The sequence below is a fragment of the Balearica regulorum genome, chromosome 11 (assembly GCF_011004875.1).
Source record: "Balearica regulorum gibbericeps isolate bBalReg1 chromosome 11, bBalReg1.pri, whole genome shotgun sequence".
Lineage (NCBI taxonomy): Eukaryota > Metazoa > Chordata > Aves > Gruiformes > Gruidae > Balearica > Balearica regulorum.
In genome coordinates, this window is record NC_046194.1 from 20,627,409 (window position 1) to 20,645,914 (window position 18,506).

Genomic DNA, 18,506 nt, shown 5'->3' on the forward strand with positions numbered 1-18,506 from the left:
ATGACACAATGAAACCTGTATAGCTTTAGGAAACCGTGCCCCAAACGTGGGTGTGACCTGATTCTACTAAATGCAGGATTAGAAGGAGGAAGAATGTTAGAAGGTTTTGAACACAGTTCCACAGTTTAGGACATTCTTGTCTGAAGATCTTTTCTGAACCACATCTGTTAAATAGAAGGAAACTGTCAAATTTGGGTGAATGTGACAGCTTCGTTTGAAGTCTACTTACGTTTTACTTGTTCTAGTTTACCTCCATCTATGAAAAGGAGACAGAGCACACCAAAAAAGATAAAATGAAAATCTTCCAATATCCACTTTTTTCTCATCTTTATCGACAAAAGGAAAAGAAAGAGCATCCAAAGTAGAGAATGTTGAGCTGTTGGGAAGAAAAGATTAAGTGAATTAAACTAAAATCCCATAAGATACTTAAATTCTCTGACATGATTTCATCCAGCACACAGAAATCCTAAACTGCCAGAACCAAAAAATCTGTCTGTATCATGGATCTTCATTTCATGGAAACAGCTTTGGCTTCAGGTCATTTCATTTTTGGAAAAGGGGCCACATTCTCATTCATGAAAGCTGAAAACTTTATTACTTCTAATGAAGTCCTTATTTTATTCCAAAGCAGAGAACTCTGGCAGGTAAGCAATCTGAATTCTTAAAAGTTCTCTTTCACAAGAAACTACTTTGGGAGATTTTCTTGTAGAGCGGCCCTTTTAGATGTAACTTAGGAAATACAGGTGTCAGTTGCAACGTAAAATTAACCTTGAGTATACCTGGTGGATTGACCCTGCACTGTGGAAATCGCTGCTTCGAGTGAAGTACTGCCATGCTGCAGTCAGCGGGAGTTTTCTTCACTGCACCTAACAGGCTCTAATTCCCCCCTCCTCCCCTCTCCCAACTACTATTGTTCTGGGATTGTGTATCATTAATTTTTCTAGAGTTAACCCTTCCATTGCCTTGATAACTGAAAGTACAATCGGGGCATGAGACATCATCTTCATTCTTGTAGATTTTTAATGTCAAAATCTTGCATATGGAGCAAAGCTTAATGTATTCTCTGCGTGGTGCAGAGATGGTATCATACTTGCTGCACGCACAGTTCTGTTTGTCTCGTTCTGCTTTTTAAAAGGTGAATTATTTTATAATGAAAAAAACAAGGGAGAAAATAATCAACTAAAGTAGAATTTATTTATTTTTGATAACCAACCTAAGATTCTAAATTGAGAAGTATGTTGATGCTTTATGGTTTATCAGAATTCATTGAAAAATGTTATCTTCCCAGAGTACACTTGTCCATAATTTACAATGTTGGAGAGACTTGGGTTTGATTTTAAGAGTCTTGATGTGGATTCACAATTAGTTTTACAAAAGTTAAAAAAAAAAAAAAGATTCACTATTGGAAAAATAAACAATCCGCTTTGTAAACTATTTCAACCTCTTCAGATTTCATGTAAATAATAGAACTGTACATGAATATGGTTCAGCTCACAGATAACCACAACAGAAATAATGATTTATATATGTATATTCAAAATTAAGTGGTGGATAGCTTAGAGAAGTTAACTAAAGAGTAAGTTAACAAGCACTTGAAAAGAAAAATCTTCCTATTAAGAGATGTAGGATACTATAACAAAGGGTGGGTGATCTGATTTTATCAGAGTGGTTTTATTGCCTTTACTGTTTAAGGGCTCTCCACTCTATATTCCCAAACGACAACCAAAATGGACATCTTCCTTAACTCATCACATCTATGCAACTACTCTGTCTATACTCAGTAACCTCATTCAAAATAATGTAAATTGCATCTGAAAACATTCAAAAAAAATAACGCTATTTTAAAAGCACACTCCCTATGCAGTAACAAAATAAAACTTTCCATTTATTTTGGAAGCTGAGAATAATATTCCAATTTCAGAAGAAAGGTTTAAGTCATTTTTTCCTTTCAACATGTTCAAATCACATAGGACATTTTTAAGCCAAATAACTTTTTAAAAACTTGTTTAAAATTAAAACCTCATAATTTAGTCCCAGGACATCACGTATGCATTGAGAACAACAGTAGAACATCACTGGGTCTAGCAGAAATGTGAATGTTTAAATATTTTGGCCTTCTTGGGGGTTGCTTAAGCAAACAATATTTATAAATGGAGCACAATTATCCTTTGTGCAGTACTTTACCTGTTAGCTAGATTGGGTAGTTCGAACAGAAAGGCTCAGAAATCCATTTTAAATGTCAGGTCTTCAAAAGGAAGAACATTTTAAAACTTGGACTGCACAGTAATGTGAAATGGAGGAGTTAATAACAGAAATGGGATAGGGACTTTTTGATGTCTGTCTTAATTCTCTTTAATTTCTGTATTGTTGTTACTCCAAATATAAACACATACTTTTCACTATTAGCACACTCCCTTTATTTCCCCAAAGGGCAATGTCCTAAAAATATTCCTGGATTTAAATAATCCCAGTTAGGATTAACCTGTTAAGTATTGGTGTGTTTTCTGCTTAGCAGAAACAATGAAAAGCAACCCACTTCTGACATGAATTACTCACAGAAATAAGGCATGTGGGTCTATTTTGAACGCCTCGCCCTCCGAAGAGCCCAGTGTAGTAACTACAAGTGGCAGAGTCCGGCCTCGCCACGTTTTACGATTAATGAAAAAAAAAAAAAGAAGAAGAAAAAAAAAAAAGGCAAGCAAGCAGGGCTGAGAGGGGCTGGAAGAGGCTGGGAGAGGAGCGGTGGTAGCAGAGGCAGCCGGCTATCCCCGAGCGGGGACAGGCGCTCTGCCCGCAGGGCTGCTCAGCCCCAAACGGGCGGGCTTGCCCCTCCATCCCACGGATCCCATCTCCCTCCTTTTATCCCTGCAAGCCTTGCTGCGAGCCTTGCGCTTTTACCGTCGGGGAGGGGGGTGTGTGTGTGTGTGTGTGTTGGTTTGAAGCAGCCGAGTCTCCAAGTGAACCGCGGCCAGAGGCTCCTGGCTCTCACTGCTTGAACAGAATAGTCGTCCCTTGGGCGCCGAGCCCGGGGAGCGCCCCGCAGCCCCGCCCGGGGCCGAGAGGGAAGTTTAGGTCGAGAGCTGCCGTCGGCGGAGTCCCGCTCCGAGCCGCGGCGCTTGCCCGGGGCCCCGGGAGCGGAGCCGCAGCGCGCACGCCGGGACTCGGCCAGGTGCCGGCGGTGCCACCGAGGAGGCGGCAGCACCTCGGCCGGCCCCTACCATGGTCAGGACGAAATAAGCCGGACTGAAAGCACGGAGGGCCGCCGGGTGTATCCCCGCGGGGCTGCCCGTGCCGCGTCCCCAGCCCCCGGGGCAGTGCCCGCGCCAACGGGCGCAGCTCCGACAGCGGGACTGCGCCTTCCCCGGGGTCTTGCCTAGGAAAGAAAAACTCACAAACCTGGGGCAGCGCTGGAGGCCGCTCCGCTCGGCCGCGGGCCCCGGAGACTGCCTGCGAATAGCGGCTTCGGCTGGGGGAGCCGCACGGCTCCGTTCTCTCCGCTCCGCCGGGGTACGGGACGGCTCCGGCCAGGCGGCTCCGCTTCCCAGTCACGTTGCCATAATCTTCTCCCGCGGCTCCCCCGGGCTTTTAGGTCTCTCCTTCGCTCCTGCGGTGGCGGCGGTGAGGGGGCAAGCAGCGGACCGACGGGTTCTGCGGCAGCCGCCACCGGCAGCCCCCGACCCCCAAGTGATGGACGGGAGCGGGCAGGGAGGAATCCCGTAAGCCCGAGCTCCGGGGACGCTGCAGGGCGGGCGCTCCGGAAGGTCCCGGGCTGCCCGGCCTGGGACACCTGCCACCGCCTCCTGCCCCAGCGGGGAGCGCTGCGAGGCCCCGCGGCCGGAGGATGCTCGGCGGCGGGTCCTGCCCCGCAGCCCCGCCAGCACTGGAGCGGCGGCGGGAGGAGGAGTGGAGCAGCCCGCGCCCCGGCGGTCCGCCTCCCGCCCCGGCCCCCTCCTCTCCCGCGCCCCGCTCCTGCCGCCCGGCACACCAGCGTGACTGACACGGCCTGGGGTGGAGTTTGCTCCGCTACGGGGGGCCGCGGGGAGAGCGGCGCTCTCCGGGGCAGCGGCCTCGGCGCCCGGCCTCCCGTCTCCCCTCCCGCCGTGCGGGAACCACCTGCGGGCCGGCAGGACCTTGCTCCGGTGCCTTCAAACGGAGCTGCGGGCTGGGTGAACGCAACCCGCTCCGGCCGTAGCTCCCGCCTCGGTTACGGAGCCCCACGGGCGGTTTTCTTAGAGAGAGGACTCTGCACCGAGATGGCTCTTTAATGGGCTTTTCACACGCGAGGTGCCCTCCAGAGCAGACCCGATGGAGTTAGCGTCCACTGGGATTTGTCAGACACCCTCCGCTGGTACTCTCTGGTCTGATTTATTGTGTTAGAAGGTTTCAAGGTCACATTGAGATTCTGGTGGAACTGAATTAAACTCATGACTCATGACATTATATGCTTGGTCAAACATTCTTTTTCTGTCTTGTTGTAGCCCCTGTAACTAATAAGAAGAGATCGGTGAACCCTTGACAAATGATCTGAGAAAAAGGGTGAGGTATGAAAAGACATCATGTGGAGAAACAAATTACAACCTATTTCCCCTAGTTTGGGACCAGGGTGTTTGGGGAGCACTGCTGGGAGGTCACACACCTCCCAGGCTTGGTAGATATTTTCAGAAGGCTGAAAATTGAGCAGAACTTTCATTTCTTTCATCGTAACTCCGCCAGACAAAGTATTGAAAATAGACTGTATGGTGAAGCCTTATATTAGCGTGAGGAAAGAATGGATGACTTACTAAGGGTTTTGTAGTGTGACTTCATGAGTAAGCAGGGCTGTGCATTAGTAAAATGTGACTTTATAGCTCTTAATATTAAAAAAGGAAAAAGGAAAGAAACTGTATTCTGAAGCTAAGCATTTTGAAAGCACTGCTCCATGCCTACTTCTGCGTCACTCTGCCTCTCTTTGCCTTGCTATGCACAGGCAGTAATCCATGTTCCTAAGGAAAAATCATCACTTAAAGCTCTTAGTCCTGAATGCAGTGGCTACTGCTCAGGTTGATACTTTTGGAAGAGCCACTGTGTGAAATAGAGATGGGCAAATGTAAAAACAAATGGTAACTCTGAATCAGAAATACGATAGTAATTTGCACTTGGAGGCAGAGAATCCGAGCTGTACAAGCGCTGGTCCTGCAGAGGTATATCCATGCTCATGGAGAGAAGAGTTAAGCATGTACACACATGCTTCTAAATTGTGGGGCCATAGTCATGTTGTTCCTTTAGATGTTGTGCTGGGTTAGACTGTGGGGGCTCAGCCTGTGAGAGAAATTGCATATGAATAACATATACTCTCAGATGTATGACTGAACCGACCCTGTTGCATTCTGCAAAGAGCTAGACGCAAAGCCAGTCAGAGTCTTCCCACTGACATCAACATAGAGTGGAGGGACTTTTCTAGGAGCTGCCTTTGGTGACCTGGGTGTAGGAGTAGCAGTAAATCTTACCCTAGTGCCACTTCACCAGTGCCACTGATCTTGTGTCAGAAACTGAGTTCAGACACCACAAGGAAAGGTAGAAATGAAGGGTGTAACACTGAAGGTAAATGAAGTCAAATGAAATAAAGATCATACTGTGACAGGAAAGGAGTTTGTTACTGGAGCAGTCTAGCAAGATTCAGTAGATTGTGTACATCCCTTGATAGCTCTAAATTTAAATTAGATTGCATCATCAGGGATGTTTCTTGGATTGCAAGAAATTTCAAGTGAAGTTCTGCACTTTTGTCCCGCTGTACTTACAGAAGGCTGAAGTTGTGCTGGTGACTCTGCATGTGGTAGTTTTTCTTCCAAATCAACAATCAATCCATTCCCTACAGTGTTAGAGCTAAATTGATACGGCATCAGATTTCAGAGGGGTTAACGAGACATTAAAATTCCCTTAGTAACATCATTAAAATGACATTTCTTTATAGAAAAGGGGCATCGCATAGGCTGTCCAAATTCCAGTAGAATGTTTTGATTTTCTAAATTCCTGTGTTGCTACAGTTGGCTGAAGGCTGGGTTCTCCATGGTGGGTCTCTCAGCTGTGAGGTTTTTGTTCTGTTGTTGATGTTGTTGATTAGAAGCTGTATTCTCTTTATGGATATCAGTGGCCAAAGCAAACATACGTGTGGTGTCATTTTCAGAAGACTTTAAGCATCCTGGGGAATGTGAGTATCTATTTCCTTCAGTGTTACTCAAAACCAAATACACAATTTGTAATTCTGTCTAGAAAAGAAAAGAGATTGCAAATCTTTGTGAGTAGGGATCTGCAGGTTCTTGGAGGTAGGCTTGAGAGTTTGATTTTATAGCATCTAAATGACTCTGGTAGGAACAGCTTTGGGCCTGGGCAGAGCTCAGTTTTACTGTGTAGATATCCTCCAGAACAACTTACCCAATGCAGCTACTCAGCTCCGTCAAACTTCCTCTAGACAGCATTCGTCACATGTATTGCCTTCTCTGTGCTGATACAAAGTCCAGTGTGTGTAGATAAAGACAACAGTAATCGTTGCAGTACTCTTTACTCATGGTGTAGTAGTAATGAGAAATGAAATATTTTCTGTTGACTCTGTGACCTGAATTCTTTTGTAAAGAGATTCTTTGAAAAGAAATTCCTTATTTGGCCTGAAGAGTGCCTTGGGAACGTTGCTATAGATGCCAGCACTTTCCACTGCATTCTGTAAGACTGTTTCAGAAGATGATGGTGTCTGACGGTCTCTGGAGATACTAATGCAGGTGTAAGACCTTTGCTGAACATTGCAATATACGAAATGCAGCCCTTTTCCTACTCTTCGGCAGATTTAGATTGTAGAGAATTGGCTGAAAGAGCCTTTCTCTCAGGTGAGGGCTTGGGACTCACTGAACAGGCAACATGGTGGAAACCCAGGCTTCCAAGGGCAGGATGCCCTAGTCCTGGTCCTGCTGCTCAGGCCGTGCTGTTCATCAGTTGCTGGGATGTCCCCAAGGGCTTTTGAGCAATGGTGAAGTTTAAAATTGTCAGGGTCTGCTTCTTTCTCAGTCACGTACAAAGGCTGCCTCTGTTTCTTGTCATACATCTTTGCATGGCATATTGTCGCGGCAAGTGTTACGGTTGTTAGGTCAAAGGATAATGTGGCACATGCTGGACATATTGTGCATGAATGAAATGTTCACAGTTGGCCTCTTGGTGAGTGACCCTTGCTGAGCTTGCGGGGTTTGCCTGCGCCCTTGGATCCTGGTCGTGCTGCACCCATGCCCGAGTGTTCCTCTTCTCCCAGCTCTACCTGAGTATCATGGAGGAGTAAGTACAATTACAAGCTAGTACTCTTTGTGTCTTGCCACAATATGCTCTGTGTCCTGGTGTCTGAAAAGGAAAGAATTGCTCCTGACAGTGGGCATTAGAGATTCAAGGATGCTCCAAGTTTTTCAGACATTTAACCATGTAATTCTCCTTAAAGATAATGGAAGTTAAGCAGCTAATAAACTGTGACCCTGACAGTAGAAGTCCATTTCCTTGTGCTGTGCCTCACACTGACTGAGCAGTACGTAGGTATCCTGCTATTGTTTCTCAGTTCTTGTGAGGGGAAAAAAAAACAGGATAAAGGGTTTGTGCCAATGCTAACATGTTTATACACCATGTGGAGTTTTCTTAATTGGAACAGACATTGAGCTTTGAGAGATGTTAGACACATGACACAATTTTCATTTACCTCCCTGTCTTTTTTTTTCTTTTTTTCCAAGAAAAAATTATCATTTATGGTCAAATTTTCACTTCTGAAAAAGTATGAAAGGAAGTTCTTAAACTAATGAATTCCTTTGGTTTTTGCATTCCTATAAATTCAGTGGAGCCCTTTGGAAAATGTATCTTAAAATGCTAAATATTATTCCCAGGATTTTATAAAAATCTCTAAATTACTTTTTGTGGTTTGGATCAGCCCTCCAACTATCATACTGGGAATACAATCTGGATGTTCATCAAGCAGTCTTCACATATACTGTTAAACAAAAAGGGCTTCAGATGTGCATGATTTTGTTGTTATGGCATAGGATGGTCATGAGCATTCTCCACCCTCCTGTTCATTCTGTAGCACTGACTTCATCTGCAGTGTGGTTTCGGTCTTCTAGTACTAGAAATTAATTTACTTATTTAGCAGTGCGACAGATGGATGTAGTGAATCTGAGATTTCAATACAGTTTGCTAAACAACAACAACAACATTACATAAAATGTCAAAATGCAGCCCAATTCTTCATTACCTTAATGTGGACATATTCACCTGAGACTGAAGAGCAGCTTCCATTGTTCCATCAAAAAATCTAAATAAAATATATGTCGCTAAATCTCACTTCCAAATACACAGGTAAGAAGAGTTGCATGAGCTGCCAGCAACCATGAAAATGCAGGAGAAGGGAACCACATCATTTTTCATTCTATCCTAGAGCAAACAACGCTTTGCTAGGTGGGGTGTCAAGAATACCCATGTATAGGTATAGAATAGATATACATGCACGCAGAGGTGAGGCCCTCCTGAATTTTGCATTGATTTCAAAGTGCTCTTCGGCAGCTGTTTCTAATCTAATCTAATCTAATCTAATCTAATCTAACATAATCTAATCCATTCCATTCCAGTTATTTATAAAATACCCATCACCACCATAGTGTGTGCAGCTGTAATTATGATCCCATAATTCTCTGTCATACCTGTAATATCAAAGAAAGTCTGCAAGACAATTTCTAGGAATACAGAATTTTTTGTATATTCATGAGCCGCATGAACTTCATCATGGTGTGTCAAAACACCAGTACTCAGTGGTTGACTGAGAGTGCAACAGTAGTGAAGGGTCATCAATTTTACTCAAACTTTCAAAAGACCCGAAAGAATCTACACAAACTACAATGAAATTGTGAAAGAACTGATCTTCATGACATTCCCAGAGAGCTTTCCTGTCTGTCCTGTCTTTTCTTGTACCTTCTTATCCAGGTAGTTGAATTTCCAATTCGGAAAGGAAATTCTCGACCGGGTACATCTTACTGTCACTGGTGCTTTGTAATCTTTGACAGAAACCACTGATTTCTAATTGATCTCTTTTGTATGTTTATCCACCTAATTTACCTTTTTTAAAAAATAAAATTATTTAAACATGCCAGATTTGGCTTTTTGTCTTTTTCTAGTATTAATAGTAGTAATGAATTTCTTTTGCATTATTTAATCTTTCATTGAAATGTAATGGGTGTTGGAGGCATAACATCAATAAAGTAATTGAAAACAGAGTTCTAAATCCCTATTTGTGCCACATATTTGAGAAAGCTGAAAGGGGCATTTTTTTCCTCAAAATATCAAGTCCAAATCTTCAGTCCAAACTCTCATCTATAACTCTTGTATGGACAGCATTTTGTGGGCGGGAAGCCTGCATGACGTACAATTACTGCTTCTACCAAAGTGTGCTGCTATAGAGCATGCAGTAGCATCTCGACAACTATTTTCAGCAAGTGAAAAGCAGCATCAAACAATCCTTATATGTGATTCTTTCAGAGTTCTGGGAGGAGCGTCATTTTTATTGTTTTTTTCAGTACCACACTTTCTTGAAAACAGCAGAAGGTGGTATAGTTCACATGAAGACAACAGACATTCTCCCCTGCCATTGGAATTGTTGACTAGAATCACGCTTGGTAGAAATGTGCAGCAGTTTAAAAGAATGCCAGTGATTTGCACTTGCTGAGGATATCGCTATGCATCAGAAAAGCAGTAACAAATCTTATAGATTGATCAGACCGTGATAAAGATCCACTTGCTGAGGCATTTCTTTACAGCTGAGATCCACCAGATAAACCCAGTCAGTCCTGTCTTCCAAGGCGTGACAGAAGGAGTCGAGGCAGACTGAATGAAGCTCCGATTGCAATTCAAATATACTTTTATAAAACCGTGATTAGTGCTGCTAATCTTGCCTTGGTGAGCCAAAGACAATAACAACGAGGTTACCGAACACCTCGGGTATTATGTAATTATTTTGCTCAGAAACTTGCTGGTGTGAGAGTGCTTTTGAAACCCATTAGTACAACTGAACTTGCCAAATGAGCCTTCTCTAGGGAGAACAAAGTCAAATGTGTGCCAGCACGGAGCCAGAGCCTGCCAGGGCCTGAGAACTCGCAAATCCCATTGCTACCAGCGAGAGCTGAGGACGCAAAGTCCTTCATGTAACCGAGCCCAGTTGTAAAATGAACTAATAGCTGTGGAACTGTCTTTCATATTGATAACAACGTTGTATATTTATTTTTAACAGACCCTAATGCATTGACTTGCACTACACTGTGATGCTGGTCTGCGTGATTCTGACTGCGCAGTGAGGAAAAGCCACAGTGTCCTGTCTCGCGACATCCAACAAATCATGAGGGGCACCCACCAGCACTGAGTTAGGCCAGACTGCGGGACCACTTGTCTGTCTTGTCTAGTTCATAAAGCCAGTCTTGAACTTTTCTTCACCAGAAGATGGTGATCCTTTCACATGAACAAAATTGTAGAGAAAGGGAAAAAATAGCTGAGCTGCCTCAAAAAGCCACAATGAATTTTCAGCAGAGAATGGGAACAGTGGAAATTTCCAAGAGGATACTGGTGAAATTAGAAATGGCTTTTTAAGAATAACTATCTACAGAAAAAATGTTTAAAATAAGGAAGGGGGGAGAATTCCTTTAATTATTAAAAACATCAGTATAAAACATGTGGAGACAAACAGTGAAGACACTGTTGCTAGTGGGCTGGCTTTTTAAGTATTAATGGAACCTCACAGAACAAGAGTTTCTTTTATTCTTTTTATCCCAGCTCCCTGCTTGCAAGGTTCTTGTGTGAACATGCAGCAGTTTCCAAGGCTGTGAAATTATCAGACCTGGACCAATGCCAGTACAAACCAATTTATTGGGGTCCAGCAATTAACTAAAACCTAGAAAGCTTGATTAATTGTGGCACTGCTCAGCAGGGAACATTGAGGGAAAAAAAATCAGACTAAACTCCATGCAGTGTCTCTGTTCCATATACTAATTTACACTATATGTAAAGAAAAGTTTCCTCTCTGTAAATACCCTTAGTATATTATTTTGCACCATGTATGAAGAATAATTACAATGCCATTTGAGAAAATGCTAGTTGATGGGTCTCTGAATGATCATTTCATAATAGCTCTTACCCTGTTATAATTTTTTGCTGCTGAATTCGTATCTTATTGTAACCCAAACAATGGGATATATTATTTTAAAAGACTGTTTTGTTAAGCTTCTCTCTGGAGGGACATCTTGAGAATCCAGCACTGCTCTGTTTCTTTGTATTTCCTCAAACATTGATGTGTGCAAGAAAGGTGAGGGTTTGGTAGCTGTTCAGAATTATTTAGACTGAAAAAAAAGCAAACAGAAAAGTTGAGCTAAGAACCAGTTTACCAGGGCAGAACATGTTGACTGAAACGAAATCTGGTAGTCTGAGGAGACAGACAGGAACTTATACAATTGGCAGGTTTAAAAGCTGAATTAGAAATGTCTTATACATTATGAGAAGCAATTACCAGGTGTAATTAAGGTGTTAGATGATTTCATTATGATAGTGTTAACAAATAGCATCCACATTGGCTGTTTTATTGTAGGGCTTGTCATAAAACCCTATGCATAAACCAGAATTTTAGAATCTCATTTCTAGTTGCCTTAGTGGTACATTAATCACTTTTAGTATAGATTACAGAGAAGAAAGTAAATATTCCAACTCAGTGTAATGCACTGCTGCAGTGTATTGTAACGGGTAGTACAAAACACTGGATCTAGCAATTCATCTTAGTTCCTCTTACATCAAAATAATTCAATGGCTAGTAATGGAAAAAAAGCTGTCTGAGGATAAAAAAGTAGTAGTAAAAGAATAGTCACCCCTGCCCAATGAAAAGGAAAAGAAAGATACATGCAAATGTTTTTACCTTTTCAACATCATTTTGTATCCTAATCTGCATCCAACTGCGACACTGTCACATTCTCAGATTTAAAGAGTGCAATCCACAGACAGTGCTAAATCACATTAGGCAGTGGTGATAATAGAGCCCGTGCATGCATAACATGCAGGCAAGACATCTAGCTGGGGCTGGAGGGTGATTTGGGACATGCAATGAGGTAGGAAGGGCTGTCTCCTCCAATTTCACTGTATTTATTGGAGATTTAATGTATTTTTTTAAAGATATTTGCAGTGGAAATCAGTTTGTCGGAGGTCATCTAATTGAATCTACAGCCCTGGCAACCCTTCACAAAGGCTGCCAGAAATGACCGAGTTGCTAATGTTTAACTGTGAATACCCAGCAGGGGTCCTCCACAGGGCTGAATACAGTCAATTATGTTATTTTTCTAAATATTAGTGACTCAGCTGTCTCTGCTTGTGAAGAGTTGCCAGGGTCACAGATACAATCAGACAGATCCTCCCCCCCCTTCACTTCTAAGAGATGGGGAGAATCTTTTAAATATCACATTGAATAATCCTGAAGCAGAGGGAAGGGTTCTTGCAAGGCTGTAGTTCTCCTCCAGAGTCGTCGTGGTTTTGTGGGGTTCGAGTGGGCCAGAGAGGGCAACGTGCAATTGTTGGGGGGAGCCCTGTCCTGTATAAGCAGCCTCACTGAGGTCTGTGAGATAAATACAAACGTCGCAGTTTAGCTCAAGAGGCACTAGGGCTGAGATCTGACATAGGTGCCAACAGCTTGTGTCTCCCGTTTAATAGTTTTCTGTTCTTTCTGTCTCCTCCTTTTCCCCCCAGCCCCTCATCGTGCTCCAAATATCTCTCTGGAAGGAACGTTTTAACCTACTGTAACAATTCAGTTTCTCATTTTCCTCTGTAGATTTGGCAGTGAGGAATACAGAGCGGTGGGTAAGGAGAGCTCAGCAGAAGCAGATTCTGAGCAACACCCACTGTCCGGAGTGCTCTTCAGCTGAGATTTGCAGATGCCCCAGCAGCCCTGTACACAGAGCTCTGCAAGTATTTTAGTTTTTGATTGCAACTTCCTTAGTTTTTGCCACAAAGGCTCTTTGCCAAGGCCCAGCCTTCTCCAGCAACAGTATCCCTATTCCCGTGGTCCACAGCCCAGCTCTTCTTATCTGATCAACAGCCTTTGGCAGAAGGGAAAAATCCTTCCAGAGCATTTGAGTGCCAGTGCATCATTTTGGCCCAAGTTTGAGGTAGTGCTTGGAGTTGGCAAAGTTTCCTAATTTACTGCTGTTAAATTTTATCCAACTTTAGGAATATTATGTGGATGTGGCAAATCTCCAGCTATTCTGAATCCATTGCAAATACTTTGCCAGCATGTGTCCAAGTATAATCCAATTTTGATGTTTTTAATGCTGATACAATTTCCCTATAAGTACCTTCAGGCGTGGCATCTGAACCGCAGTGGACCGGAGTTCAGCAACCAGCTGTCAGGAGCCAAACTCCTAGGAGGTAAGACCTTAATTCCTTTGGGTCTCTGTCTCTCCTGGAGTTGGAAAGCCCACACCGGGCCTCTAGTGACCATTGATGTTGCATCTCTGACTTATTGAACATATACAGTATTTCATTTTTGAGTGTGGATCTTGACAAGTCCTTGGAATGAGGAGAGAATCAAGAGTTGTGAAACGTCTTTTGCTATTTCACATGAATACACTTCAGATTGGGGTCCCAGGTATGTTGGAAATACAGTAGCTAGATAAAGCTGCAGTGAAAGCAGAACTGAAGTTTCAAATGCTTCAGTAATGCAGAGAACTTGACTTTGAAGACCTGGACATTATCGAAAGGGTGCCTTTGTAGCTTGTTCTTGCTATAAAAACAGGGAGGAAACCAAGCTACCTTCTGTTAAAGCTGGAGTTTCCCCTGGCTGGAGCTCCCCTAGGGAGAAGGAAAATAACCCAGCAAAGGAGAGGAGGCTCGCTGTGTTTAGACAGCCTGTCCTCTTCTGATCTGCGTGTGCCTCTCAGGAGGAGGAATTCCCTAGGAAGGTTTTGATGTCTGGCTAATTACCAAGGCCAATGTCTCCCTCCCGTAGGAGGATATGGTTTGGGGCAGCAGCTGTGGTAGTCTAAGCCGAAGAGGAGATGGTTTCCTCAATGTTTTTATTTTTTAATTCTTTGCCTTCTCCCCAGATTGTTGTCATGATGGGCAAATACATAGTGTAAAACTCTGTCCTCAGGCAGTACGTGAGATCTCCATTGTGGAAAACCGCAGTGTGGGTGTTACTAATGTTGCAAAGTTATGTGTGACCTATTTTGGTCACAGAAACAATCAGGTCAACAGCGTCCTATCTTGCACTCCAGCTCATCCAAATATTCATCAGTGAGAATTGATGTAAATGATGATATCCATTGCTATAAGCAGCTGACAAACACATACCAAAGAGAGAAAGGAAGATATTTCTAACTTCTGTCTCAGCAAACACACCATATTTTTCTGTTGACACTGGCACCTGTTATTGTTCACAAGACTTCCTGGTTTTCTGTTCATTATCCGTTAACTTAAACTGTTAGCAGAATTATATCAATAGCAAAAGCGATTTATCAGTGTGTTCATCTTGCTTTGTGAGGGGAGAATTCCCTGCTGATTCTATCACCACAGAGCTCCACCCTCTTCTGTGCATTCACAAATACAAATATTATATCGGTGATTGGTCATGAGATGTTTTGCAGGTCAAATCCATGGCTAGTGGAAGCAGGCAGGAAAATTTCACTTCAGATTACTTGAAGTCATTAACATCAGCAATTGATTGCTTTTTGGGTCTTCTGTGCCACGGTTTTTGACTAGTTGACAGTACTGGTTTAAGGAATGTTTAACAATATCTGATTGCATGATTTAAGTACAAGAAAATTACCATCTGGCAGTGCAGTGAGAGCAAAATTATTACTGTTGTAGCATCCTTAAAAATCCTTTCCATTTTAATCCAGCCACATTATGAAGAGGGAGAAGGGAGCGGGAGTTCCAGCAGCTCAGTGTTATCTGTTGCACTGCCAAGATGTACATGCCCCATGTGATGACGGCGCTCTGCTGACAAGGGCGGGTATCGCGGTGATTTCATGGCTGGCATTGTCTTATCTGAAGGAACTTTAAAACTTGTGTACATTTCAGGTTATCTTTTTTAGAAATGGAGAAACTGAGACACAGTAAGAGGAAATGCTTTGTGTGGAGGTACCCATCAGGCTTAGAGTAGAATTACAACAGAGCCTGTCTCCTGAGTTTCAGCTTGGTGTACTACCAATTAAGTGATACTGCTACTCAATAAGTATGCTCTTTCATGTATTTATGCATTCCTTCAGGTATTTCAGGTCTCAGGAGGATCCAAATCTCCTCTTCCTCAGTTAAGAAATGAGAGAACCACATATGAGGTCACAGCCCTATTTATTCTTCTACCATGACCCTTTAAAAGAGAAAGGAGAAGCTGATACTAAAAAAAAAAAACAAAACACCCAAACAAAAAACCCCAAAAGCTGGCTAAAAGTTTTAAAAAGAGCCAATTCTCTGTTTGCTTTTCCTTTTACAGGCCACCTTCCAAATTTACACAGGGCTAACTGTATTACAAGGAATGGATTAACACAGAAAGGTTCTCTAAAGCAGACCTGTTGGAGTTATCTTTAATATTAAAAGCAGAGTGTTTGTTTTCTTTAATATGGAGGGCAGCACCAATAAAAACACCAGTGAAAGAGGCCAGTATTACTAGATCACATGTCTACTTTTATCTCACAGTGGAGTTATAGTAGAATGATTTTTGCTTGGAAACTTTAAAGCTGGACTGCATCCTTTCATGCTGAAATCATATCTCCTGCAAGGATTATTGGAGGATATAATGTTTCCTTCAACTTCTTATTTTCTCCACTCCTGAACTTGGACTCCTGACCTCAACTTTTCTCTGGTTATGACCGAGCGTTGGCCTTCAATTGAATAGCCGAGCTTTTTACAATCAGATCAGCTCCTGCTCTTGTAATTTCAGACTCATTTTGTGACATTGATATTGTAGATCTTAATTAAAAGTCAAACATTTTATATCTTGGGTAATGACCATACAGGAACTGCCAGGTTTTGCTCCCATGTGCGTAACCATCCAAAACATTCAATACATTCAATATGTGTGACTGAAGTCGGAGGAGTCCTGCACGCTTTGGACGTGGGCCCCCTTTTCCTCTTTGTGTCCCTTCTGCAGCGCAGTTCTGCACCTGTGATTTGCTCTGTGCGGTCACAAAGACTAGTCCATGAATGGCAGGTAATTCAGGCTTCACGTTAGCTGAGTCTGGAGCCTCTCATTAGTTGAAACAGCTAATCAGGCAGAAATCTGTGGGGCTCTGCAGTTAATTACAGGGCAGGGTTAGATGGTGGGTAGTAAAAATATCTGTTGCTTGGCTATGCCACTGTCTCTTGCTAGCACCAGTGGGGGCTAATTGCACCGGATTATCTGTGCAGATAAGGTTAGATGTACTGTTCAGCAGAGTACTGAATCTGGACAGCCTTCTGTTCATGGGACTCCTGGGTTTTTTTGGACTTTTTAATTGTTCTTTATTAATTGGATATGATGTGCCTTGTGCTTTCTCTCACTGAAGAGACGCCAGGGAGATTGGATTTTGGTTGTGCAGCTACAGTATCAGCTTGATTGTACAGCTGCTGATCTTGCAGCCAACAGATTTGAATGTCTGAATGTTTGAGACACCAAACAAAATGTTGGAATATGGTCTTGAAATCATACAGCACTCGGCTTGATACAGTCACTATTATCACTGTAACAACTACTTCACGGACATTTCTTAGTTGCTTGAATGTAAAAGTAAGGATAACCAGCTACCTCTGCTATATCGTCCTACAAAAGCTTTGTCTCTTGTAAATAAGTCACAGCCTCATAGTATATGAACTACTTTCTGGTGAGAGTGGGACTTTCAGAGTATTTTTCATAAACTCAGATTCAGAGCAGGTTACTTAGTGGAGTCTTTCGAGTTGATTAAACTATTTTTCAGAACACAAAATATGCCTGAAGAAATGGGACCGCTAGTGAAGTTTTGCCTCTGAATATAACAGACATTATCTTCACTCTGAGTGAAGTCAATGGCAGAAGTGTCTCTGGTATAAATGGAAACAGAATCAATACCTATCAAAGAGCATCAGGTTGCAGATTTACCAATATTTGAATTGCCAGCACAGATGAGGACAGTTTATGAGGTTTTCACAGATATAAATTATGTATTTTGAAAAAAATTAATATGCAAAAAGTGACATGTTTTGCAAAGACATTTATGGCTTTTGATTGAAACCTGACTGTAAACCGGTTATTTATTCTCCCTCTCACTGGAGACAGTCCTTCACGAACTTCTCCAATGTGAGTCTCCTCCACGGGGTGCAGACCTTCAGGAGCAAACTGCTCCAGCGTGGGTCCCCCACGGGGTCACAAGTCCTGTCAGCAAACCTGCTCTGGCGTGGGCTCCTCTCTCCACGGATCCACAGGTCCTGCCAGGACCTTGCTCCAGCGTGGGCTTCCCACAGGCCACAGCCTCCTTCAGGTGTCTCCACCTGCTCCGGCGTGGGGTCCTCCATGGGCTGCAGGTGGAATCTCTACACCCCCTCATCCTCCCTCCATGGGCTGCAGGGGGACAGCCTGCTTCACCATGGTCTTCACCACGGGCTGCAGGGGAATCTTGCTCCGGTGCCTGGAGTACCTCCTCCCCCTCCTTCTCCACTGACCTTGGTGCCTGCAGATGTTCTTACATCTTCTCACTCCTCTCTCCGGCTGCAAAAGCTCTAACTGGTTTTTTTTTTTCTTCTTAAATATGTTATCACAGAGGCGCTGATTGGCTTGGCCTTGGCCAGCGGCGGGTCCATCTTGGACCCGGCTGGCATTGGCTCTATCAGACACAGGGGAAGCTTCTAGCAGCTTCTCACAGAAGCCACCCCTGTAGCCCCCCCGCTACCAAAACCTTGCCACGCAAAACCAACACAAGGAGGAATTACCTTCACTAATACGCTTGTTTGATTTATTAGTGTAGCCTGCTGGTGGTAGTGAAAGTACAATAAATGGGCCTGTAATTCACTATGTCATGAAGAAGTAACTTATTAAACAAATATAACATAGAATACAATCCACTTCAAGCATTAAAAGGAGGCACTAACCGTAGCTAATTAAAATTGAACTTGCAGATGTCATTCTGATTAGTAGAACTGTAGGAAGCACTGCCCCTTGGTGGTGCTAAGGAAGTACTGCCTAGGAAAGGGTTGCACAGTCATTTGTTCATCTTGCTGTGTACGTTGTAGTGAATGTCTTCGTTGCTAGAAATTACTAGCAGCACAGAGTGTGCAAAGCCTTGAGTGTTGTCCTGCCATTGTACAATAACTAATGGAGTCTGAAAAAAGCAAGCCAGCAGCAGTCAGGGGTGGTTTATTTTCAGAACACGCTGAAAGGTACAGATCTTGGTCCTGACATCATTTGTAGCCCAGTGAGTTCCTCACTGTTACCCCAAGTGCTGCTGAACTCACAGCGTGAAACCCCCATAGTGTAAGAAAATAAT

General features: G+C 43.3%; 1 protein-coding gene across 2 annotated transcripts in view; it reads right to left on the reverse strand.

Moving 5' to 3' along the window:
* Positions 1-3,876, reverse strand: part of CHRDL1 (chordin like 1) — a 45,247-nt gene extending 41,371 nt beyond the window's left edge. Inside the window, exons 1-2 of one of the 2 annotated variants that reach the window (XM_075763613.1) lie at positions 3,397-3,876; positions 230-376 (exon numbers count right to left, since the gene is read on the reverse strand). In XM_075763613.1, the coding sequence (XP_075619728.1) occupies positions 230-356 (127 nt within the window). In that variant the 5' untranslated portion in view covers positions 357-376; positions 3,397-3,876. The remainder of the gene's footprint in view (positions 1-229; positions 377-3,396) is intronic. The other variant, XM_075763614.1, reaches the window with a different exon arrangement.
* Positions 3,877-18,506: the final 14,630 nt, after the last annotated feature.